Genomic DNA, 27,197 nt, shown 5'->3' with positions numbered 1-27,197 from the left:
TGATAACTGTCTGATAATCGGTGCAGTAGTTTTTCCGTTTATCGCGAACAGACAGACAGACGCGGCGAGGGACTTTGTTTTATAATGTGTATTGATTGATATATATGTTTATACACACACATATATATATATGATTAGATTAAATAATTAGTAAATTCATATCCGGTCTGTAGTCTTGTAATACTGAAAACTAGTACCTACTGATAATTTAATTATCATTTAAAATATGTTTATTCGAGACAGTGAGCGATAATTAATGAAAGACATTCGTATATAGGACAGGATTCGAACCCGGGACTCCCGAGGTCTCGCGTCAAAGACGTTGTGACATTTGACACATAATGTCATTGTTACGTCAGTTGAATTATATCGGATTTTAATTAAAGTAAAAAAAAAATATGTCCACTAAATATAATATAAGGGTTAAATATGAAATAAGATAACTAATACTAATGCAATGTCAATGTGTATGTGTATGTTTGTTACGCTGTCACGTAAAAACTACTAGATTGATTTGGATTAAACTTTGCAATAATGTAGTTCACATAACGGAAGAGAATAATGTGTGTGTCGTCCCTCAACAAAAGGTCTCTACACTTGTACACACGCTATACATGTCACTGAAGGTTGGTTCACAAATCACATATGTATATATATATTTTAAAGCAAAAGTTATTTCCTCAGTCCAAATTCCTAAGTATTTCCACGCGAAGTCGCAGACAGAAGTCTGTACATAAAAAAACTACATAGCGTATAAGTGAAATATCTAAAGCACGTACAGCATGAGTCACCCTCGCGTTGGTGGAGTGCCAATAAACAAAATGGCCGACTGTGTTGTTGAGCTGGCGATGTACTATTTGTGTTATTGAAATCTAAACGACGTCCCCACAGGTAAAAAATATCTATGTGACTTATAGGAATTCTTATTTACAAAAACTTTTTCATATAAAATCTATCCAATTACGAGTGAAGTCAGCGGAACGCTGTACTGGCGACTCGGGTCATTCATCCGCGGAGATGATCCCGGCAACCGAATGTGCGACAGAGACGAGGTTTTTTGTTCCATAGACCAGCTATGCGGGGTGGGTTTCATCAAAACAGTCACATCTGACCACCAATAACTATTTTAGTTCCGGAATACGGAACCCACGTGCAAAAACAGTTCGCAACTCACACGCTGAGGTCGCTCCAGTCAACCTGCATTGAGAGCTTTTTTTCAGCGCAGCGTGAAAAAATGCGAAGGTGCATCTCCTAGTTATGATATCTAATTTCGGCTATATTTAGGGAAATATCACACATTTGTTATCTTTGGAATTATTCATGTATGTTTCAAATAACATTACTGCTTTCGAAAGTATTACTATATATTATTATGACGTCACATTTTTAATGTACATAGCATACGTCAGTACATCCATACTCTCGAGTAAATGATAAGAATTTATGTTTTCCTTTCCTCCCACAATACAATATAATTTAGAAACAGAAAACAAACACACATTTTCATAGCTCGTAAAATAAATATTACCATGGTTCTTAATTCACAATTTTGTTCTCTGGAACACTTATGTCTCCTTTTATTTAACAGAAGAAATAAAACAAAAAAGAAACTTTCGGAGACAGACATAAATACTAGCTTGATAAACATACCGTCTCAAAAACTATGTATATATATATATATATATATATATATATATAGTATATATATATATACGTACCTAGACATAACAATGTTATTTATTACACAAATTAAACTTCCGAAAAAACACTTAGCTATTAATTAATATGAAGTATTAGGTTCCAAAAAACTCTGCCATTTATTACATAAATATTATAAGAGCGTGAGAAGCAGAAATAATATAAAACGAGTCTGGACTCTTTGGAGTTATTTACAAATCAGTGCCTGAGTGCTCGGACAGTGAACGGACGTGGCTGACTCCTCCAGTGGTGACAGTGACAAGTGACAAACAAAATGGCGTAGCTGTCAGTGACGTTCCGTTTTTTTTTTTTTGGGGTAAATAAATAAATTATTGGCATTATTTAAACAAAAATATAATAAAATCAATTGAGATATCCATTTTAGTGTTATAATATATTATACTTATAATATATTTTTTGATGATTAGAATAAAAATCACATAAAATAGTTTTATGTTTTAAACTCTTTAGATACAATGCAATATTCCCGCGCTCAGTATTTTGGGATGTGGTTTTTTAGTTTAACCTCGTTTTTTATATAAATAACCTTAAGTTATTACATTGTTATCGCATATTTAATTATTTAGTTACTTCTTTGAATTAACCATGAGATTTTAATATTTTTAATATTTTAGTTATCTGTTATGTAATGTCAAATTAAAATAATATTAAAATTTTTAATTTAATATCTATGCAAATGGATTATGATATAAGATTTTTTTTTATTAATTCAAAAAATAATAATGAGTGCCTCAATTGACTCTTTATAGTAAAATACCAGAGATTATATATGAGACAGTAATATTACTTAAAACTATAAGGTACTCGCTTCAAGCTGTCAGTCGTTTTTGACCAGTTTATAAGTAATTAATATAACTATGAGAAATTGCGCATTTACATACATTTATAGAAAGATGTAATGTTATGTAGAAAATGTGTTAGACATAGTGAAAACACAAATACCTCTTGCGGTCAGTCGGTTAACTCGATAGATAATTTATCAAACTACGAACACACTCACAATGTTTTAATTTTACATTTATTGATACACGAACATGTACCAATAAATTAGTTACGAAATATATATATAAACTAACGGGATACTTTAAATTATATATATATATAACCAAGAAAACGTTTAAAATTGAGACCAGACATAGAAAGTTACCGATTAATATTATAAAAATACCTAAATGAAAACCCGATGTCCCTAATTCGTAACCTTACCATAAGTCGTCACGTTTACCTTAACACGGACAGTTTTCAGTTCGATCACACCCACTTAGTACTTCTATAAAATCTGTGACCCATGGAAAAGATTTATTTATAAAATACAGGAAACTCTACGTATTTAGTATCACAATGCGAACTCGTTGTAAAGTCACGTCGCGTGATCTATCAAACCGACTTTCTCATATATATATAAATAGGTATTTTAAAAATATTTACATACGAATGAGTTACGCACGAACGGATCAAGAAAATGAGAGTATTCTAGTATTGATTATAAATTTAAATTGAGAGAAAATTATAACGGCTGACATACTACGCGCGCCGGACGGATCCGCCCGCGTTTTATATTCAAACCTTATTTTATTTATACGAACCAATTGCATAATATAACATTAATAACTTCTGATAGTGTATAAAATAGTAGCAAGTAATATTTTGTAACGTTATTCGTAAACTCAATACCGTCTGTTAGGCCGTTAATTTCGTTTATCTGTAATAAATACTGAGATTAATTCATGAAAAAAGCAAAACTGGACGTTTTTAGTCATACTATAGTTCACGAGTTTCGGTTACTCATGATTTAATGAGTTAACATAGAATTATAAACAATATTTGCAATGTTTTCGTAGTTAAAAACGGAGAGTTAATAGCTTCTTTCGATACTATCGTGTGTAGAGTGTAAAATTTTTTTTGTCACACACTATTGCAGTCGATGAATCTTTAAAATATATATTCTATATAAATATATATATATATAGAATTATTTCATCACGTCATTACTTTATTACAGACTAATTTTAAAAACTAATATTATAATAGTCTTCCTTCATTTACTTTGATGCTATAATGTCAGATTTATGAATGAAACACTGTTAACTCTGCGTGCGGAGTGTGACTAGAAACTGGTAGTAAGTATAGTATTCAAAAGTTCGTCCTTGAACAATCTTGGGATTATTAGTGCGAATTCCGAGCTTCTTTCTAAATACTTAGTAGATAACAATATTTTATTTTTGTTTTACTTTTAGTATACAATTGAAATGAGAAATTCCCTCGATGTCTAAGTCGCCGTGGCCGCCTGGTTAAGGCCCGCCTCTCGTGCGTGAGGGCGCGGGTTCGGAACCTGGCAAGTACCGATGTGATTTTTCCGAGTCATGCGTACTTTCTTAGAGTATTTAGACACAAAAGAAAGACGGTGAGGGAAAATGAGGAAAACCTGGACTTATGATATCAAATTATAGCTTTAAAACCGCCAATCCGCCCTGAGCGAGCGTGGTGATTAATGCTCTAACCTTCACCATGTGAAGAGGCCTTAGCTCAGCAGACAGCACCCGTATTTAATCTCGATTAATATTTATTTGTATCAAAATTAAATTTCAACGAGGGTTACATTCCTAACCTAAACCTCATCCGTTTTTAACGGACGCGATCATCAAAGGCGGCGGAAACACTTAACGTTTCGACGTATCCGTATTTCTGATGAGATTGATTTATTTTTGGGATAAAATTTTGGTTATTCGTCTCTTCTGGAAAAGAATCAAACGAAACTGAGTTATATATAATCTAGTAAGATTCCTTTCAAGCACATTTTTAAATACGTTGTTAATTTAATTTAGTTCATAGAGAGAATTGCTCATAAGTCGCTTCAAAGCCATAAGGTTTGAGACCTGAACAGCCAGACGTGACGTCTTAAACCGACTATAATATTAATGGATATACAATTTTTTTTGCATTTTGTCTGTCTAGACATAAGAATTGGGCTTAAATAGACATATATATACGTACATATAAATCAATCGCCAGTTACATGTACAGGGTGTTCCGTGACAACTACACGGATTTCCAAGATATGTTATAACCTATCAGTTATTCTGATCTGTGAGCTGGATTGATTTAAATTATAATCGATATCTGTTACTGCTTTCTTCTTCTTCTTCTTCTTCTTTCTTCTCTTCTTCTAAAAAACATCGCTTAATTCTTGTCCTCACAAACTATCGTATATTATCTTATAGTGTACAGTTGCGTGTATATTTCAAGTTATCTTAATAACACATCGATATAACGTTTATTCGATATAAAACACGCATCAATCATTAGTACTGAAATTATTGATGTTTTGCCAGAATTCAATACTATTGGAACTATAAATAATATCGATTTATAACGCACTTCACTAAACATACGGGGTTATGGTTTTGTAGCCTTACTATGCGTTCGCGTTGAACCGGACACGGACGGTTTGAACGTTTTTTGAATACGAATGCGTTCATAGACGTATTTATATTAGATACTGTCAGTGTCTGCTTTAGTGGAAACAAGTATTAAGGTTTCATATCTCTACCATAGGCTCCAAGGGGCTGATGATGCACCAGTTCAGAACCACCTTCAATGACCACAAAATCATTATACCCTAAGTATGAGTTATAATCTTGAAACTGAACACAGATAGTTTCTCGTTTTAAAAATAAATTAAAGTTAATCCCACATGATACTATCAACGCTGATAGTAGAACGAACTCAAAACTATTCGTATTTAGTTTGGCTCTGTACTCATGGTACGGACGCGTTATATAAAATACAATATTAATACATGCATATATTTCGAAGCTCTCAATAACAAAGAAAACTTTCTCCGTCACGTAATTCACATGAATAATTCAATTTTATAGAATAACTAACACAAGAATATTATTATTTGTTAAACTGGGTTTCGGTATTTACGAGTGTATTTTGGACTAGCTGTTGTCCGCGACTTTCGTTATATTTCGAGGTACACCGACTTTCGAGTGAGCCGTGAGTGACTCGACTCGAACCGGCGACCTTTGAAGTACATTCCAGTCACTTTGCCAGCTGCGCTATCGTGCTCTCGACACGTATATTTTGAACCAGTTTCCATTTAACGGTTCATGTCAAGGAAATCTTTAATTTCGTAACGAATTTTCACCGTCACATTATTATAAATAACACCAGTTTTTTTTTAATTTAATTGAATAGAAGTGACTGTATCAATTTGGATGGATCCATGTGTTTAGATAGACAGGATTCTTGAATTAAATTTTTCTTACCAGAAGTTGTATCAACTAGTGTTACGTGACTTTGCTTATCAGCACGCTACCGACAATTAATAGTTAATAGTTTTTTCATATTTAGAATGTCAAACGTGAAACGTATCGTATGTAGTTACGCTGCAGACTTATGGTAAGCATAATCTAATTTAACTTAGATGAATTAAATTTACTTTAATTAAAAATATTTTTTATTTAACTTATACGTAAATATAATTAAAATATTTACTAAAACTTCTCGAAATTATGAATTAAATTCAATCACGAATGAACTAGCTGTCGCCCTCGGCTTCGTTTGATATAAGTCTTTTTCGTATGAAGGAAAATAATTCACTGTGTTCCCAATGATTATAAAATTAAATTTTTAACCTCCTAATAACTTTATATTTAACAAAGACATCTCAATACGTTAAACCCAATGGTACAGACGAATAAATAACTTGCTCATTGTGGTATTAATTTAATTCTAAAAGCCCTTCTAAGATATATTAATAGAAATTAAAAAAAAATTAAAATGGACTTCCCTCGTCTAAGGAAGGAATGGCGCGGCTCAGAGCTTACCGTGACTATATTTAAAGTGACGCGATGGTGAAAGTTAAGTGATGTGGTTCTTTATAAAGTTGGAAAAATCGATGATTTTTACTTATATATATAGGGCTTTCCACCAGTGTAAGTAATCATCACGATATCTAGAGCCGTAAGTCGCGGAGACTTAAAGTCTGATGGGGGTCCACCGAGCAGAGGTCAGATAAGAGCGGTTTTTATATATTTTTAAATTCCACCCACAAGAGGTTGAGGTTGGATGGTAACAAAGAAAAAAATTTGAAAATTAAAAAAAAATAATGTCCATATTATATATATGTGTATGTATTATTATTTGTTTTCTCTATCAAAAATATTTAATCAAATCAAACTGGTTTACAGTTAAAATCAATCAAGTTTCACTGTATACCTTAAAAGCGTGATTATTCAAGTCATTATAAGGTTCAAATTATAGTTTACACTCTTGACTTCTGACATACCGTGACTTTGCTCACCGGATTCATTATTCTCATAGTGTACGCTTTCTCCAGTCCCAAATACCTACGACTTACGATCTCTCTGACATAATTTTTCGTACCTCTGTCTCTCATATACATTTCCAGTCATTTAATCATCTGTCACGTCTCCTTGACCTCTCCAAATGACTAACGAATTATCATCTCAAGACACTAACATTTAACAAAAAAAAATCACTTTGTATTAAAAAAATCTCGATTTACATTTTAGTATAAGCTTCTAGTGTAGAAGAAAATAATGTAAATATAAAATATCGTCTTAATTTTGGAGATATTCAGATGATAATCAATCAATAGCCCTCAAGAAAGCATCGATGTTTACTAATACATCAATCCCGGCGCAACGCATTTGGATGTACAGCGGTCAGTCACGACTATAAATAGCCAAAAACGAACAAAAATTCCTAACAAGCAACTCTCAGACAGAATGAAAACAAAGCGATCAATTGCAATTAAAATTAACTTCATAACTATTGAAATTTTATTAATATGAACTAGCCGATGCACGCTACTCCGGCCGCGTTGTGTATTGACAAAGCTATTGTATATCAAAAAAAATACGTCCCTGAACACGTGGTACTTGAAAATTGTTGTTAGTCTAAACTGTAGTAACTTTATATTAAATTAAGATATCTCTATATATTAGTTATATAGAAGATCCGAGTGTAATAAATATCACTTATATGACTGTATTATATACGGTAGTTCTGTGAGACGAACACAGCGATAGGCCTCGGAGACAGTGTAAATTTAACCTCTTTTTACTAAAAACTTACGTAATATTTTTGTTCTTATGTTAGTACGTCTGTCCGTTTGTTCCTGTCAATATAAGAAACCCCTATATCGATTTTGTCGGCACTATCATTGTTAGAGAGCTGACGTAATCAAGAATCATCATCATCATCATCAGCCTATCGGAGCCCACTGCTGAGCAAAAGCCTCTTCTCACATGGAGAAGGTCAGAGCATTAATCAACACGCTCGCTCAAGACGGGTTGGCGATTTTAATCTTATAATTTGAAATTATAAGTCCAGGTTTCCTCACGATGTTTTCCTTGACCGTCTGTCAGACGTGTCTAAATACTCTTAGAAAGTACTTATGACTCGGAAAAGATCACATTGGTACTTGCCAGGTTTCGAACCCGCGCCCTCACGTGTGAGAGGCGGGCCTTTAACCTCCAGGTCACAACGATTAGAATCAAGAATAACATAGGATATTTTTATTTTAAAAAAATTTTCTATATAATCATTAAAAATTCATCACAGACGAAGTCACGGTCACAGCTAGTTTATATATACTCGATATGCAACGACCTCAGCATCATCAACACAAGGCCTATACAAAATTAAGATAATAAATCCGTCGTCAATCTTACGCATTAATAAACATTGCCAAATTATATTTTTATCACTTTCGATCACGCGTACTTTCAATCTATTCTGTATGTGTAAATAAAATATATTTATCTGGCCTTACTACAAGTTCTGTACGCCGAACTGAACGTATAGTCGTAAGCTGTTTGTTTTATACACCCAGATCAGCGTTTCGCAATGTAGGCGACAGCGCCATCTTGTGGACGCTGCAGGCCTAAAGGAAGTAAGAGACCCAGAAAAAAATGGGAGCATTGTATAGAGCCCGGGGATGATTTATAATGTTTTTTAGCTGGGATACGTTATAATGGCTTACAGTGGGTGAAGAAACGGGGGCGCTGATAAATAATTTATTCTCCAAGTGGGCGGGAGACGAAATAATTTTGGGAGCCTCTGATATTCATTGCTACTATTACTACAAGTTCTATGAATGAAATACGGCAAACTGTCCGTGTTAAGTTATGTGTATACAATATGTATATCTGTATATGCCCTATTTTTTTACGACCATTGAATTCTTGAATCAAATCGATTGATTCTAAAAATACGTCATTATTTTTTCATGTTTGCATTCATGACGCAAAATCAAAGACAATAAAATATACCCAACTATAATAGAAAAAGAAAACTTAATTAAAAAAATATATATCTTTAATTCAAATAAAAAAATTATGAAAATAAATCGCTATAACGTATTCCATGTGCATTTTAAACGATATTTAAAATACAATATCTAACTTGTTTTTTCCGCTGCGAGATATTTGCGGGATGTATCGATTAGAAAGCATCGATAAATACATTAGTATGCACGTCACTAGAAATAGCAGATGATACAAAATCACGAGAACAAGTCAAGTATTTATAGAAGTTGGTCAAGTGCGGGCCACAGGAGCTAGGGCGTCTCACAGTACAATATTAATAACTCATATATATATATATATATATATAATTACTCAAATAAGTAACTATGGTACGTTCTTTAAAACTATCGCAAACTGAGAGTAAGTTACGCGATTATAAAATTAACTAACTACATGATAAATAACAGGAGCAACTGACAGACGTACACATCTCTCCCGTGATCACGGTCGCTGAAAAGTAACCGAAACGTCGGGAGTATGTAGTTTTTTAAAATAATAAAATACGCGTAGTAATCGAAAAATATTAGTTTCATTAGTAATCAAGTAACCGAGTATTGAGTGACGTAATGCATGCATAGCATGCAAATTGCTTTGGGGCGTTCTGTGTCACCTGATTCAATGTATGTTTGTATCTGTGCAATTTTCTCATAAACAATCTAAACTGTCTCAATGTAATAAGTTATTTGAAGAGATGTTTCAAGAGAATTATTAATTGATTGTCTTTGATTAAAATATTTATCTATTAACTCTACGTATACGTTACTCTAAATAAAATATAATGCATTGTACACATGAGGTAGTATGTACATATGTATATTTTTATGTAAGACGAAAATTACTAAGTGGATTTTGATAGAACTTAACAAATTTTATAATTTCAAGAAGTATTTATATATATAACACTAATAGGATTATACGATTATTTATAGAGGAAGTATTCATTTTACAAATATATAAAAAATAAACGTCTTCGAAAAAAAAGCGGATATAATTCCAAGAAATCTTTTGTATTAAAAAAAAAATAATCTATCCAAAGTATGTACTAGAAATTTAATTATTCTCTCTCCTTTTTTTGTTTTCATATTTTACTAGCGATCTCTATCAACCGCAGCTATAAGGCGGATCTCCCCAAACCACGATCCTTTGATCCCGTAGCTATAAACGTTATATACCGGGATAAATAAACAAATAATTTTATATTCACAATAGTAAGTACGTTAAATTACAAGTAATACCAATCTTATCAACAATCCGTCACAGTTAAATACGCTTAACTAAACGCAAATAGTATTTATTTCACTCCAGATGCGACCGCGATGAGATTTCCGAACGTATCCGTCAGCCATGTTTAATTTTTTCAAACGGAAAGGCGGCAAGGCCTCGCCCGAGTGCTCGCGGAGACGCACGAGTTTGTCATCAGTAGACGAGAACACGCGAGACGATCATGATGTAATCAGCAGAACAGGAACCCTTAGGAAGGATGTAGTGAACCTGCTCATACCTCAGACAGACTACAACCAGAGGTCAGGCGTCGGAGCCTTACTGCAAATAATGGCCGGCAAACGTAAGAGGAACAAAAGGAAACGTGATTCGTTTAAAGCCGAGAGCGCTAGCTGCAAACAGGGCGAGCGAGCCACTGACGCAACGCCTACGCCAGCCAAAAATATCCGAGACGACACAGAGCCGTCAGATGATCAGGCAGAGTTTGTTAAAGCGCTCGTATTGCAGAAATACGCTAAGCCGGATCCAAAACAGCAGCACGTGTCGCTGGTGTACGTCTCCAACGACGAGCTGGATGAGAAGAAACATGCTGAGGCGCTGCTGCGGGAGATTGCTAAGAGCATCGACTGCACCATTGACGAGATAAACAATAAACAAATGGGCACCTCCGACAGCAGGCAGCTTGGACGGAACGAACCGGTTGACCAAGCTGTGCAGAACAGTGGTGTAGATTCGTACAAAAATGATCTCAAGGACGAGCTGGAGAAGCTGCTGCAGCCGCCCCAAGACGATAAGGTCGAGCCGGATACACCGGAATCTCCAGCGACCAGGAAATCCAATCTGAAGCCTCCGCGTTCAGACACGGAGGGCTGTTCAGACGACGATCGCTCCGACAACGGAAAGAAACGCGTGACCTTCAGAAAACACATTATATTTGATGATGGAGAGCAGCAGACGGATGATGGGGAGGATTCCTCGTTCGAGTCTCTCACTTCGGAGGAAGCTGATTATCTGGATGACATTCCAGACAACGATGAGCTGCTGGGAGGGTACGTGGTGACCAGCAACGACAACACAACAGTCATAAACGTGAAAGTGGACTCCGTTGATGATTTGAGAAGAATAAGCGGTGATAACAGTGACAGTGGCTTCCTTGAGTGTGATAAGGAGTCAGGTGATGAGACTAATGTTAAGAGCATCTGTGATGAGAGTGATGAGAGTGATGAGAGCCAGTCCGATGAGATCATAGAAGAGGAGAGCGAAGGAGAGGCAGTGGGAGACGAGGATAACGCGTAAGTAGTACCTATAAATACTGAATTAATTAAAACTAAGCTTATCTTAAAATTTGACTATTAAAATACAGATTACAATCAAAATGGAAACAGCCTTCAGGGACATTAATAATTTAATTTAGACGCTGCTGAATGGATTCTTATAGAACCTAGGTTAATCTAATATATGACAGAGACAGGTTATTTGATCTGAAAAATCAGTGTTATATAAAAATCTAGGAAAAGCATTAAGGATTCAGTCAATAGCTTTCATGTCACAGATAAACATACACGTAAATAACCTCTCCAATATTAATTTGTAATTTAAACATATCGTCATAGCTAACGTACATTTGATAGAAGTAGTAAAAACGACTTCAAATAAAAAACATTTTATGTTAATGCATTCTTGAGATTTTTGGGAACAAACAATCGTTTATATGGAGCGAATAACAGAACTCACATATTTGAAATCGGTAAAATACTGTTGTAAACAATTTTAGGCCATTTGTAGATTCTTACAGGTAATTTCTATATTATGTTCGCTAACAATATGAAATAAATTACTATATATATATATATATTTATGTGTATGTATTTGTGTGTTTGTTTGTTTGTTTTCGTCAAACGAAATACTCACATTATTGCTTACTAGAATTTTTCTTAACATCACAAAAAAAAGTTATTAATTCACGAAACTGCTGTAATGATTTAGATTGGATTTCTTGTGAATAATAGTTCTATTACGAGACAAAGTCCAAAATCGAAAGGTACTGGTGTGAGAAAACGTTAAAATTTCCTACAATTATATCTGATCTCAACATTTTAATTGTTCAGCTAGGAGTTATTCTGATACCTCAGACGGACTCAGATCTTATAAGTACGAGGATGCTATTAAATTTACAATTTTAATATGAATACTTCGTTAACTAATTAAATACTACAGTGTATGAAAATTAATGAAATAATACTCTTAAACTGTGTGTATCCCGTTCGGTAACACGTGCTAAGGGTACTGAATTGTCTTCGGGTAACCTATTGAATATAAGTTCCCGTTTATCAATCTATTCTTATTAATTGCAAGCGACCGTACCTATATATATATATAGGTTATTTTATATGGACATGATCGCACGGTTAGTTCCTTTACAGCAACCGTGATCACCAGACGAGACGAGTGTCACCAAGACAGGTCGCTCGTTTTGATATAGAATAATAGAGTCCGCTGAGTCCTTCCGCGAGGAAGAAGCGAAACTTGGTCATAGTAGACAATTATCATCCGCTAAATTTGAAAATAAAATCAGGCCCTACTAAAAAATGATGAGTGCTATGAAGACGTGAGCGCGCGGGTTCGAAACCTGGTCTTATAATTTCAAATTATAAGATTGAAATCGCCAACTCGCTTTGAGCGAGCGTGGTGATTAATGCTCTGGCCTTCTCCATGTGGGAGGAGGCCTTTGCTCAGCAGGCTCTGATAGGCTGATGATGATGATGAATAAATTAACACAGAGCAGCGAGTTCGTGTTCCAGCTGACCTCACCGCGCTCACGCTGTTCACTTCGCTGCATATCGAGAATACCATGCGCGTGCGCTTGGAATCTCAAACTCACTCTCTCTCTCCTGCTTTCAACATTTGTGTATCTTTATCTCTCAGCGTAAAACTTTTAACGCAACCGTGTTGGAAGTCGCATAAGAGGTTGCACTTCGAAAACTTTGTTCTGGCCTTCGTAAACAAAATAATTGTTTATTAAATAAAATAACTTGGTTTAACAAGGACAATACATATTTTTATTTAAAGGAAAAAATTACGGAGCACTTTCTTATGCTAGTGATGGCAAAGAGAATAGATTAGTGAGTTGACATAGACTAAGCAATGTTTCAGTATGTGAGCACAGACTATAGAAGGCAAGAATTTATATTACAGCAAAAATTAATTAATATCTCATAAAATAACGCAAATTTAACGTCTTGCCAAATATCATGCCGTTACTCAGTTAGGGGGAATTTAACGTACGTCATTCGTTTTTATTAGCATTTAGCATCTGGAATCTAGATTCATAATTACCTCCGAAATATCTCAGGCTGGAGAAACGTTATTTACCACCAGTCTTCATCAGCTACGTACGAAGATTTACACGTCTTTAAGACAGTATGAATAAATAACTGCTAACGATCCGTAGTCCGTATGTAGCGACGGTGGAAACTCGGACTAAGCATACTCAATTGTTGCTATTCATAATTTTAATGTTAAACCTTTCCCTTAAATTTATAATTATAACATTTTAACATAAAAATACGTTTTCAACAAACCGATCTATGTTGATTTTTACTTTTCGCATACTTTTTAAATTACGTTATATTTCCGACCGATAGTTATGTTAAAAAAATATGTCCAAAAGAATATGTTAAACTAAAACGAAAGAAAAATATTATCGCAGACCTCCTCTGAGCTATTTTTTTTATAAAATCGATAAAAGCCAAAAATAATCCTGACTATTCCTTACCACGTGTAACATCATCATACTTAAACACGTACGGTTTTCAGTTTTTTCGACTATAAATCAACGTAAACATGGAAGTTAACTTTGAAAGCGCCATCTGCTGTATAACTTTGAAAACTTGTAACGATACAGGTATGTGTAAACGAAAAACAGACCGTATTGAGTCCATCGATGTCACTGATAGTAAACATTCATAATTTTGTCTAACCAATGAAGTGATCGGACTTTCAACATCACCTCATTGTATTATATGTTATTTTGATAATTCTAGTATGAGGTACAACTAGCTCCTTGATAGATGAGGAATACTTAACATATAAATATTATATATTGGCCGAAGTCGTAGTGGCCTGGAGGTTAAAGGCCCGCCTCTCACACGTGAGGGCGCGGGATCGAAACCTGGCGAGTACCAATGTGATCTCTTCCAAGTCATACGTACTTTCTAAGAGTATTCAGACACCACTGACGGACGGTGAAGGAGAACATCGTGAGGAAACCTGGTCTTATATTCAAATTATAAGATTGAAATCGCCAACCCAACTTGGGAAGGCGTGGTGATTAATGCTCTAACCTTCTCAATGTGAGAAGAGGCCTTCGCTCAGCAGTGAGCTCCGATAGGCTGATGATGATGATGATTGTCACCCCCGCAACCTCTTGTGCGTGGAATTTAATAAAATCCGTTCTCATCTGACCTCTGCTCGGCTGTGGGTATATTCCTACCAGATTTCAGTCTCCACGACTTGGTTCCAGATACCGTGTTGGGTCAATGTATCGGTGGAAATATCTCATATATAAGTTACTGCAATCAATTAGTTGCAAGTAATAGTTTTTAATAGCACAAATGTATACGAACGTGATGTTCCTTTATCAACAACGGTAAGTCTTGAGGTGCAGCGAACACGCGCATAAAACAACATCTCGGCTGGAAGCCAAGCGGAAACAACAGGACGCCCGAACTCAAATAATATGAAACCGTTTCTATTAAAATATATTTTAAACAAAACAACAAACTTATGTAGTTAATTGTAATAAATTATAGCTAAAAGCTTTAGTCCCAGGCGCTGTTGAAGCTCCTCTCCCTGCAATGGACCACCCGCACGGGATCCACGGAATGATGAGAGGTTTTTTCTCATCAAGATAAACCAGACGTATGTCCGTCTGTTATGGAATATCTCGCGAAATATTGCTCCTTGTGTTAAATAAATTAAAACATACAATGTTTAAGTTATAGTAATAACATTTTATTTACGTTTATTTTTGATAATAATTAAATTTAAGAAAAAACTCATAGATTTAAATTCGACAAAAAAAATATATATAGATATTAATTCGGGTATTCTATAATAAATCTACAATTTATATTTGTTTTTTCCTTATTTTTAAAACAATTATAATATCTTTATTACTTAACGGAACACTATTTCGTACTGGACCGCTTGGCGCGGACGTCGGTCGAGTGACCCGATTTTCAAATACATTTAGATATTTTAATTGGCATATTTGATATATAAATATAGTGTTTAGATAAAATATAATAATATATGATTCATGAATATAATAACCAAAACCTACTTATTATTTGTACAGAATAAAAATACTCTATTTAATATATTAATGTACTTACCGATTACTTCGTTTCTATTAATTTCTCACACGCATATCAATTTATAAAAACGTTACCACACATTTTGTTTAAAACACGATATTCGTGATTCTCTTAAATAAAATACGTCATAAGATATTTTTTATACATAAAAAAAGTGATTTGGCTTGAGTTCGAAATAATGTTATTTCGTGATGTTTGTAAACATACAATATAGGTCCTTATTCTCGAAACATCTTCATATCTCACCAATTTTCCAGGAAGAGCCTCGTCAACCAGGAGACACAGTTCCAATCCCAGGTGACCGCTTTAACCGAGCTGGCGGACAAGAGGTGCACTGAAGCTGAACACGCCAGGGAATTGATAGTTACATACAGGAAAGAAATTGAAGAGAAAGAAAAAGAAATACATCGTAAGTATATACATGTATATAGATGGGATTCTAACAAAATCATTAAAATTATATTTGCCTTACAAGGCCAGTACTTTTAAATAACAAATCAAACATTAACTAGAACAAACGAATTATTATCTTAAACCAAAACACCTTAAATGACTTAAATTCAATTTACAAAGACACAAACAAATCGCGTCGACAAATATTTTCCCGCGTAAAAGTGAACAAAACAAATGTCATCGCTGTGACGTCACTTCGGGTGCGTTCGGGAATTTGAAGGTTCGGTTTAAATGAAATGTGTGTTCGTTAAATATATATTTTTCATTGTTTAAACAGAGAGAGACGCCAGCCTCGCTGACGTCAGTAATGTCACTTCTTCTAGCACGTTCCATGATATTTTAAAATGAAACATCAATTCTTCTAAATGTTCTTGTATTTCTCGAAGATTCTCCATAGTCGCATTCTTCAATGGTCCGCACTCCTTGAACCCTGCCGTTCTGCGTCCCGACGTCGTATTTACACCAGAATTCAAACATAGTTCTATTCTCGTTCAAACTAGTCTTTGATTTCGTTTTTTCTTATGACAATAATTATGACTACGAATAAGTTTTTATAATAACAGATGACAGCCTCAACTTATTTTCATGTTGCATCCGTCATTAATGCTGATAGCGCCGATATACATATAATTGAGCTGTACGCGTGTATGTCACGTTAGGCCCATGGCAGATGGCGCTGCAGTTGGTGTCTGAGTTATTTAAAACGAAAAACCGTAACGTCGGTTTCTAAACGTATTGTTTTAACACAACTGATATTCACACAGACGAAGTTGCGGCCACAAAGTAGTATGTATATCGTATATACATATACTATAATAAAATCAGCAGATGAATTGAACACTGCGTACGTCTGAACAGGAACTGCGCACGCGCATGTACGTGGGATTTAATTCAATCAAAGTTTATATAAAGAAGAAGCGTTTTAAGATAGTTTTTATAGAAAATATATAAATAATACATGTGTGTTATACATCACACACACACACACACACACACACACACATATAATACATCAATCCGTGAACACTCGTCAGTGTGCGTGTCACTGAACGTCACACGGCGACGTTTATGTTACAGTAACGAACGTGAAGAGATCAATCAATTATGGCGGAATATCGTGATCCTGGTGATGTTTATTTATTAACATTATCTGTGAAACGTATATGTAACCTAGACCTATTAAAAATCTTCCAATTCCTTTAATGCATATTAAAGTAGGTGCTTTGTTTTTGTTAAGGATGGAAATAAAACTAAAATATCCCTAAAGTAAAATTACAGGACGTTACTATAACTTTATATATTTTTCAAATTTTCAATTTTAGATAATATTTTTTTCATATTTCATAACTTTATGCTTACCCTAAGTTTGCATCTGAATACGTCGCGTCAACAGTTTTTTCAGTCACGTATTCTCACACTATAGTATTGAATACTATTGAATGAGGAACGTGAAACGCCTCGTATGTAGTGTCGATGATAAATTTTAGAAAACTATCAACTCTGAAGTGTCTAGTTACAAAATGACGTAACCCTAAGTTTGCCAAACGCAACTAATGTATTAAAGACTATAGATTAATCAGTTTGTAATAATGATTCGTACCAATACTAAGAACTCTTAAAAAACTACACATCAACAAAGTCATACACAAACTGGAAAATTAAAAGAATATTGAATCGAAAATATGATTCTGACGAAAAACGCTTTGTTTACTTTGGGTCACTCGATTTATAAATACAGGAAACTCGCCGAAGGTCAACAATCCCGAGACATATTTTTAATCAAAACATTGAAATCACAAAGCATTCAACAATTACCGTATAACCAACCTTAAAACGTGCACACAAGGTTCAATTTTCCTAACGACATCCAAGATTTATATGTACTGGCGAGTTTCCAAAATTTGATGCAAACGAGATGAAATTTCACGTATTTATATAGATCGGAAGCTGTAAACACTATGCATGGTAATAATGAATGTGTGAGATAATTAACTAATATATAAACAAGTAACGTTTAGGATCTCAAGTTAATGGCTCGTGTGACGCCAATATCACAAACATTGCAACTTTGCTTACTACCAGTTCACACACACAAACACGGATAGTATCGTGTCCTTTATTTAAAAAATATATAATATCACGTGAGAAGATTTATGAATAGAAAACGGGATACTTGCTGTATTTAGTCAGGTTGTGACACTCGTGGTAATTGTAATAAAAAAATGATGTTTTTTTTTCATTTAATATTTTAAAATAATTATTATCTACATCAAATTTAAAATTATACACGTTTTTAATGATAGCAACTACGTTTTAACTACGTCGTTTATCGTATACATAGATTCGTACACGTTCCTCTGGCATTGAATCCGCGTAACTATATTATATTTACAGCAAAAAACCGTATAAATAGTATGTACTCATTTCTCTGTAAGGAGAGTTCGTTGTATCCTATACGTTTCTTTTAAAGGAAACTGCAATATCTCAAAAACACAATAAATCATTTCCGAACAATCGTTTTGTTGATTTTCGGTACATTTCGGTAAATTCTAGAGGATTCTGGAAGCAGATTCTAGTTAAAACGCGTATAAGAAACTCCACGATGCATCACCTTGAACGGATGGAAATAGACCCAGTGCTGACGAACAAAGGCATTATATATAGAAGCGAGTGAGACCCGCCGGTGACACACTAATGAGAGATAGTGCCTGAAATACACTTACACGTAGTTCCTCTGTTTACTCCGCGTGTTTGTAACCGAATAAAACAACAAGCGCTGAACGGATTTTCACGAAACTTTGCCGTGATGTAGGTTGAATATCAGAATAAGATAAGCTCTCACAAATATGGTATAAAATATTATAAATAACACGATTATTTGTTTTCTACCTTACTAACAGTGTTGGCCATGTCGCTCTGGTTGCAAGATAATGTTTATTTTTTATTTTGGCGATAAATTCGAGAGCGAGTGAAGTTATATTTTCATTATGATATGAATAGTATAAGAAAACACGAGTTTAGAAACTCCAAAAAAATCAACTAATATATTAATTATCGTATTTGAGATATCATCAATTTTACAGCGCATACATTTTACACACACACACACACATATATATATATATATATACACATATATATATATATATATATATATATATATGTGTGTGTGTGTGTATGTGTGTGTATATATATATATATTTGATAATATATATATATATATATATTATCAAATTTTTTTGGTAAGCTTATGTCCACATCACATTTTATTCCAGAACTAAAATGCGATATAGCATCAGCGTACAAAGAGTGCGAGCTGGTCCGCCAGAGGAGCCGCTCGATAGAGGAGGACCTGGTGGCCGCCAGGAGATGCACGGCGGAGCTGGCGGATGAGATGCAGCAGAAGATCGGTGAGTGGCAGAACTTCCTAAAGAATGTCCCACAGTAGAGACAGACGTGTTGATGGTTCACAAGATATTAATGTTGCCAGAGGAGAAAATAGGGTTTTTAATTTAATGGGAAATAGTCTTTAATTTTTAGAGGATTTCCACCAAAATAATAGTTTTCAAGCCAGTGCTAACTCCAATGCAATCAAAGATTAGTGAATGTGCTATGTTTGATGTAAGTTATCTTCAAGAGCTCGTTTGATTCAAGGTTTGATTTGAAAATAATTCCAGAGGAAGCGGTCCGCCAGCTGCGTTTGGAACTGGACGAAGCTCATGCCAGACGTTTACAGCTGGAGGAGCGTGTGAGAAAGCTAGAAGAAGAAAAACAACGCCTGGAACAAGAGAAACTTTTACAAGAGCAAAATGCTAAAGACGTAAGGGAAATATTTTAGGTTTACTGTGTTTGTATACAAAAATAACAACTGAATATTAGTTAAGAGGCATCGTGTTACCAATTACATTCCCTGTGAGGATATTTTTAACATTGAAGTGGTATTAGTAGGTTCAGCACCAGCTCGTGAGGACGAATTTTAATAAAATGATATATATATATTTCCGGCAATATTGTGATTTTACACAGGCCTTAGAAGCTGCGGAAGCGAATACAGCGAAATGGCGATCAGCACACGAGGCGGCACGGTCCCAAGCTGCGGCTAGAGCGGAGCGGATACTAGCAGACTGTGAGTGGAAGATGAGGGAGCTAGAGAAGAGGGCGAGGGACGTGGAGAAGGAAAAGAAAGAGGTTGTAACTGTGGAGTTTTGACAAATATTAAAAAATATAGCAAGATAAGGCGTATTAAACTTTGGATAAAATAAAAGGATCGATCAAAGAACGAATATTTAGAAAAATATTAAGAATTATGTTATTAGAAATATAAATTTGTCTTTTTGCGAGTTAGGCTCCTTTTTCTGATACCCATATTGTGTCACACCAGGTCCTTGAATGCCATTTAACTGATGTCTACTTCGGATATCGCTGTATGACTGTATTATTTTATATGTTTTCTTTGCAGTTGTCGGAAACTGTGGAAAAACTGAAATCTTCTCCTCCCACTCCTTCCCATATGGCTGAGCTGCAGCAGTTGAGGGGTTTAGCGTCCGAACAGCAGAGGTCCGTCCAGTCGCTGGCGCTGCAGCTCCAGAAGGTTGAAACCAGGGAGGAGGAGCTCAAACTCGAGGTTCACAGACTCAAAGACTTGCTGGAGAAAGAGGCGAGGAGTCAGAAGGAGAAGGAGGAATTGCATTTGCAGGTTATTTGTTTTCTATGGGATTAAATTACGCTTAAAACATCACAAAGATTATATATTATTAATATTGCCGAACTAAAGTTTTAAGTTTTTGTTTAAATTAGAATGGTATATTGTATTTTATGATTTAGAAAAAATTAAGTTCCTCTGTGTAATATATTTATGTGTGTTTGTTACTCAATTACTCAAAAAAATAAACACTTAATTTAAGGCTATAGCCCGTCTAGAAGAACAGCACACGGAAAAAGTTACTAGCCTCAAAAACGAGCACGCGGAGGCTCTAGCGAGCGCCGCCAGTGCTCGGGCTGCTCTAGAACGAGCACACGCTGAAAGGACTCGAGCCGCGTTGGCGCAGCTTAGGGAGGAGGCTGAGAGAGATGTGAGGAATGGAGAGAGGAAATTAAGGGAACTTAACACTAGAGTAAGTACATTTGTCCGATTATTTATGTTTTTAATTAAAGTGCCTATAATATTATAAATATTTATTAACATAAATATAATTTTACAAGTATAGTTTAATTTGAATATTTTATCTCAATATAACAGTTCGAGAATCTCAAAGAGGTGCTCGCGTCTAAGGAGGCGCAGTTCGAGAGCGCCATCGCTGAAGCTCACAGCAAAGCCGACTGGGACATTCTGCAGTTACGGCATCTACTGGACAAAGCTGACATCACGTACGCCAATAACGTGGAAGCTATGAACGAGAGATTCGAAAGAGAGAAGGGTAATTATACATGCCTAAGATTTAAATGATCTTACAGTAAAGTCCCATCAGCGATAATATATAGACTTATAGAGAGTAGTTTGTAGTTCGAAATAGCATTACTTATATAAAGTGATTAGAATTTAAGTTACCTCGTGAATTACCGAAACATAGAAATTTGTTTTAATCTTGTAGAAAATATATAAAACATTACAAAGTTCCAAATAAAATATTTCGGTTATAATATTTCTAACGAACTCACTAAGAATAAGTTCGATAAAAACTTCTACCGCGCGAAATAAATCATTCTTAGAACGTGCGTCGAAGGCAGCGCTAGTAGGTTCGTTTCAAATTTGGTTAGGAGAGAGGAGCTTGGACGGTGGCGGTGAGCGTTTAACGTTAGATAGGGGCCCCTTAAACCTACATCTGGTTCAGTCCCAGGCGCTGTCGTAGCTCCTCTCCCTGCGTCATTGGACCCGGCACCCGCACGGTGCATCCATGGAATGATGAGAGGTTTCGTCTCAATCCAATATTCATGTATTTTGATACCAGTATATATTTTATATGAATATCAGTAAAGTGAATAGCCTTGCAATATATTGTATCACTCCTTCAGTGTAAAAAAAAATTAATATCCAATTTCAGCTCAATTAATAGAAGAATGGTCGGAGAAGTTGAGAGAAGTTGAGGAACAAGCCGCGACGAGCGCTGAAGAAGCGAAGAATTTACTCCAGATGACCAGACAGACCCTGGTCGCGGAGAAGATGGAACAACTCAATAAACTGAAGGAAAAACATCGGCTCGAGATGGGTGAGGATAATGTGATATTTTCGTATTAATTATATGGGGCGGCAACCGGAACTACGAAACTTACTGATATGTGTATTATAATAAGAAGTACATATTAAAACTCACAACCTATACTAAGACTACATGATAGCCGATGTCAGGACAGCAATCCCATCCCATAGCTCGTGTGGTATCAGGAATCTCCTGGTTCACACGGCTCGGTGTTCCGCGGAGTCAGCGGCGTCACTCGTTATATGATATTTTATCCACACTAAGTCGTTGCCCCGGCGATGTTCAATTATTTTTTAATATGTTGCGCGTACGTAATATATTAAAAAATATTAAAAAAACCTACATTCTAATGAGATGTAAGACTTTCGCGAGTTTTATTTATTTCATTCATTCGTATATTGTATATTTTATAATTTAATGTAACAGATGAGCAATGGGAGCATTTCATGACTGACAAGGAAATGTGTCTCGAACGAATGAAGATGGAGTGTAGGCAGGAGGGAGAAGAAGAGAGGGAAAAGAGAGAAAGAGAGCTGTTGGAAGAAGTAGCAGGTAAAAAGTGCTAAATAAGATTGTAACAAGGACAGACTGACTCCCTCACAGAGTATATTTACAATAATGTAATAATAATCATGATTGCTTAATCACTATTTGAATGTTAATATATAGACAAGAATATTCTTTCCTCCGCAAATTTGAGATACAATTCCTATAACTAAATTATATATATATATACAGAAAAAGGGTATTTTAAAACCTCAACCTAATTTTTATTTTTTATTTTTTTTTTAACAAATAAGATAGAAAGGATTTCTGACTAAACCATAGACCTAACTTAATTATTCCATCAAATTCCGACAGAACTAAAATCTCGTCTTCAATCACAAATGAGTGACTACGAAGAACTGTCTCTTAAAGCGGCAGCGTGTGGGCGAACGTTAGCCGTCACAGAACAGGAATTGAGGTTAGTTTAAGCAAAACAAAATAGTAACACATACAGTGTTTACATAGATGATATTATAATGCATGTCACGACTTATCAATTAATATAATAAATAATCAAACGGATTTGGTAGCGAAATTTATTTCCTGTTGTTTTTTTTTATAATAAAATAATCAACGAGTGTCTTAAACTAATAATAATAAAATATTGTCTTTTGGACAAAATTTGGCTACCAACATGCATGACGAAATTACTCATTCGTTCCAGCGCTAATTGCATAAAATATATCCATTGTCTCTCACTTACATTCAGAAACATTTATATAAAACATAGTCATATATAACACTGCCATTATTATTTATACGCCATATGTCAGAGACAGATATGTACAGCCTATCTCCCATAACCCATGCCCTCTAACAAACTCATACAAACTCACTCAAATCATAATGTCCAAAAGGCGGTATTCACATTTCAATTGAAGTTGAAAATTCTGTTGAGATTTATAAAAATAAATCGCGATTAACAACTATAAACAAAATTTAAAAAAAAATTATAAATTTGTCAATCTGTGACAGAGTTACGCCGATCAGTTATGAGTTAATTGGCTGAATCTAAAACGTATGAGTAAGCCATAGCGTAAAAAAAATTATATAGATGATCATTTTAGCGCGAAAAATGACAAATGTCAAAATGACAATTGAACCAAAAACTACATGGCACTGGTAAAGTAAATAGGTGGTCATTTTCTCTAATTAAAGTTACCGAATGACAGCTGTCAACAATGTCAGTGTGTCCACTGACAGATGTCAACGTCAGTTGGACTGACAGCTGTCAATATCAAAGTACGCAGGTGCAATACGTAGGTTTTATCGACAGTTGCGGATGGGTGACACTGGCGGCCCCGTGCGCGTGTGTCCTCGTCGGCTCGCTGCGTCTCGCTCTAGCGACCTTCCTTCTCTCTCTAGCTCTTATATATTATATAAAGTATAGGAAAGGTTGATTTTGTTTTAAGTTACTGTTATATTAATGTAAAATGCAATTCTTAGTTACTATTAAATATTTTTGTTTTGTGTATATCAAAAATAATTCATACTGGCTTGAGATTTAGTCTTTAACTTCAATGCTGTAAATTCCGTAGTTACTCTTTGCTAATATCTTAAAATTGACAACTAACGAACCAAATCAAATAACGTAAGGTCAACGGGCCAAAGTTATAATAATAAAACTAGGAAATTATCCTTTTATATAGAAATGTTGTTTCTATTTGAAATGTTACTGCCAATGGACTACGTCACGTAAACATGCATATTATATATATATACATATCTGTAAATAACACACTTACAACATCGCTCAAGGTAACGCTTCATACGTAAGTTATATTTTTTATATTTTACTAGAACAAATAAATGTGTAAATCACAAAAGGCTTTTTATTACTCTATATACACGTACACTACACAAGTGTGAACAGCCCCTAATCGGTTTTTCCCCGGAACTAACATAGAGAAGCGCTAGATCGTGAGAAGGAGTTGAGGGATAAGAGGGGCGAGGACGCGGAGAAGATGAAGTTATTGGAGAAGAAGTCCAGAGACCAGATAGAACACTTGACGAGGAAGTGTGCCTGTCTCAGAAAACTGTAAGTAGATGGAGACCGTTCGATTGGTGGAGACACTGATGAAGAAATTTATAAATTTAACATCTTTTTAATGCAAAGTTGACGGTAGCTTTACTTTAAATATAATTTACATTAAAATTATAGATTTTTTTAACTTTACACCCAGCGATATTAATTAAATACGTCCAAAGACCACCGCGTGACTTAAATTACCTTAGTTTTTGAATTTTTTTCATTAAATTAGTGAAGAAACAACATTAATCAGTAAAAGAGACAGTTTTCATTCACCCAACATTCTAGTACAAGAATTTTTCCATAGTTTTGACGACATGCGGACTCGTCTGGCGTCCCGAGAGCGGGTCTCGGAGCAGGAGGCTCGTGCGAAAGACAAGGAGATACAGCAGCTGAAGTCGGAGGTCGCTAGGCTCACGAAACTGCTGATGGAACAGAGGTTAGTGACCTTACGGAGTCAGGGGACAAACACGACGAGAAAAAAAGCCAAGAGACGAATAATACTGACCTTCATTATATAGAACAAAGGACAAGTAAAAACGGTTTTAACAAAAACATCCTTGTTTATGAAACATATTTCCCGGGCTAATGTTTTCGCCTACTAGCAAACTTTCCTTTAATGAGATCTAAGTTTTATTTCAAAATTTTCTTGCTGGTGTCTTTTTTTTTCAACCTTCTAATCCTTGATGCAATCCAGACATTTCCTTACCCAAAATGTCATAATGTACCGCATCCTGCCAACAGCGGTCCCACCGGTCCCACGCTGGGCGCCAGGACCCGGGCTGACGGATGCGAGTCTTTTTTATGTTCCGGCGGAAGAAGTCGGTGTGAAGAGACACAGGACGCTCCGAGGAGAAAAGGTTAGGACAGAAAATGTGGAGAGATATTTTTGTACAGATGTTCCAATTCGTGGCGTTCGTTTAAGGCACTTAATAGTTCAGTATGAAAAAAAATAACTTATTTGATTTGGGTTGTCCAATAGGGCAACCTCCTTTGCATTTTTGAACAATAGTTTGCATTTTTATAATCAACTGATTACTTTCATAATATTATTTCAATATTTTAATTTCACATTTAGCTTGACATTTTTTTTATAGGCGGAACTCTTAAGACACCTGAAATGACGAGGAAACGGACACTTCCTGAACTGCAACCACTTCCGCCGGAAGCGCGTCGGAACAGCTTGGACGTGCAAAATGGCCGCCGGCGGGCCAAGAGCGTCGACCTACCCGCGGTACAAGTACCCGTCAGAATAAAACAACTGGAAGAAAAAACCCAACAATAACATAATACACAAAAAAAAACTATTTTTACTACATACAGATTAAACACACTGCACTTCTCTGTCTACGTTGGCTGAATGAAAGTAGATTTGAGCTAGAACAGACAAAAACATATTTGATTTCCTAAAACTGCTTCCTACTCTTTATTATTCACAAAATTCGTTTTACTGAAGAGAGAAGAGTATTTGAAGCAATATCTTTGCCGCCATCTTGAATTTTCCAATTTATATTTTTGTAATGTCATTGTTACTTATACCTGTCGTATTTATCTCTTGTACCCTCGCTCGGTTTGAATAACATAGAAACGAAAACTAAGATAGATTTCAATAAAACGCTCAGTATTTATGTTAACTATGTAAAGTAAAAAAATCGTAAACTATCATACTTTTCGTTTGCTGTAAATTCAATCTACGCCCATTAATGTCGCCGTGCAATATTTTCTAATTATAGTATTAGCGTACTATATATACAATAAGTTGTATTTATTTCGTGAAATTTGATGTAAATATTAATTTTCTTTTATTAATACACTTTTGTAATATATATGTTTATTTTTCTGTTCCCTCATATTTTTTTATCCATTAAAAAGGTAGAAAAAATTAATTAAAATAAAAATTGTTCATAATATACGTACAAAACGACTTAATAAGAGTTATACATATATAACTCTTGGTTACTTGTTTTTTATGATTTTATTGCCTTTACTGTCCAAAGTAGTCAAATAAAAATGTGTCATAATATAGATTATAAGTTAAATTCAATTAAAGAGTCACGTAAATGCACGTTTTTTTATACCATGGCTTCGTTCCCACTTAGATTGTACAATATTTTACCACTATCCAAGTTTTTGTTTAACGAACGAAGTATATTATAATTTTGAATACTGTGTGGAGAAAACACGGAGATTACGTAATAACAGCATTTTTAAAAACTTTTTTTAACAACACCCAGAAGAACACTAAATTACATTATTATAACAATAAATTATATTATACAGTAAACCAGGTAACTCCGAAGATTATATAAAG

General features: G+C 34.8%; 1 protein-coding gene across 2 annotated transcripts; it reads left to right on the top strand.

Moving 5' to 3' along the window:
- The first annotated feature begins 10,376 nt into the window (after nucleotides 1-10,376).
- Nucleotides 10,377-26,712, top strand: LOC116776861 (paramyosin-like). 2 transcript variants are annotated; one of them, XM_061529111.1, is made up of 15 exons: nucleotides 10,377-11,575; nucleotides 15,919-16,070; nucleotides 19,390-19,524; nucleotides 19,792-19,934; nucleotides 20,141-20,302; nucleotides 20,574-20,810; nucleotides 21,019-21,228; nucleotides 21,354-21,531; nucleotides 22,156-22,320; nucleotides 22,738-22,863; nucleotides 23,173-23,275; nucleotides 24,764-24,895; nucleotides 25,194-25,325; nucleotides 25,631-25,746; nucleotides 25,984-26,712. In XM_061529111.1, exons 1-15 carry the CDS (start codon nucleotides 10,407-10,409, stop codon nucleotides 26,169-26,171), a joined length of 3,348 nt encoding a protein of 1,115 aa, XP_061385095.1. In that variant the 5' UTR covers nucleotides 10,377-10,406; the 3' UTR covers nucleotides 26,172-26,712. The 2 variants fall into 2 exon arrangements, with proteins under 2 accessions (XP_061385095.1, XP_061385096.1); XM_061529112.1 differs by lacking the exons at nucleotides 24,764-24,895; nucleotides 25,194-25,325; nucleotides 25,631-25,746; nucleotides 25,984-26,712 and adding an exon at nucleotides 24,134-24,683 and having other exon boundaries at nucleotides 10,378-11,575.
- Nucleotides 26,713-27,197: the final 485 nt, after the last annotated feature.

The sequence above is a fragment of the Danaus plexippus genome, assembly GCF_018135715.1.
Source record: "Danaus plexippus chromosome 29 unlocalized genomic scaffold, MEX_DaPlex mxdp_36, whole genome shotgun sequence".
Taxonomy (NCBI): domain Eukaryota; kingdom Metazoa; phylum Arthropoda; class Insecta; order Lepidoptera; family Nymphalidae; genus Danaus; species Danaus plexippus.
This window is presented reverse-complemented; position numbering and strand designations above follow the sequence as displayed.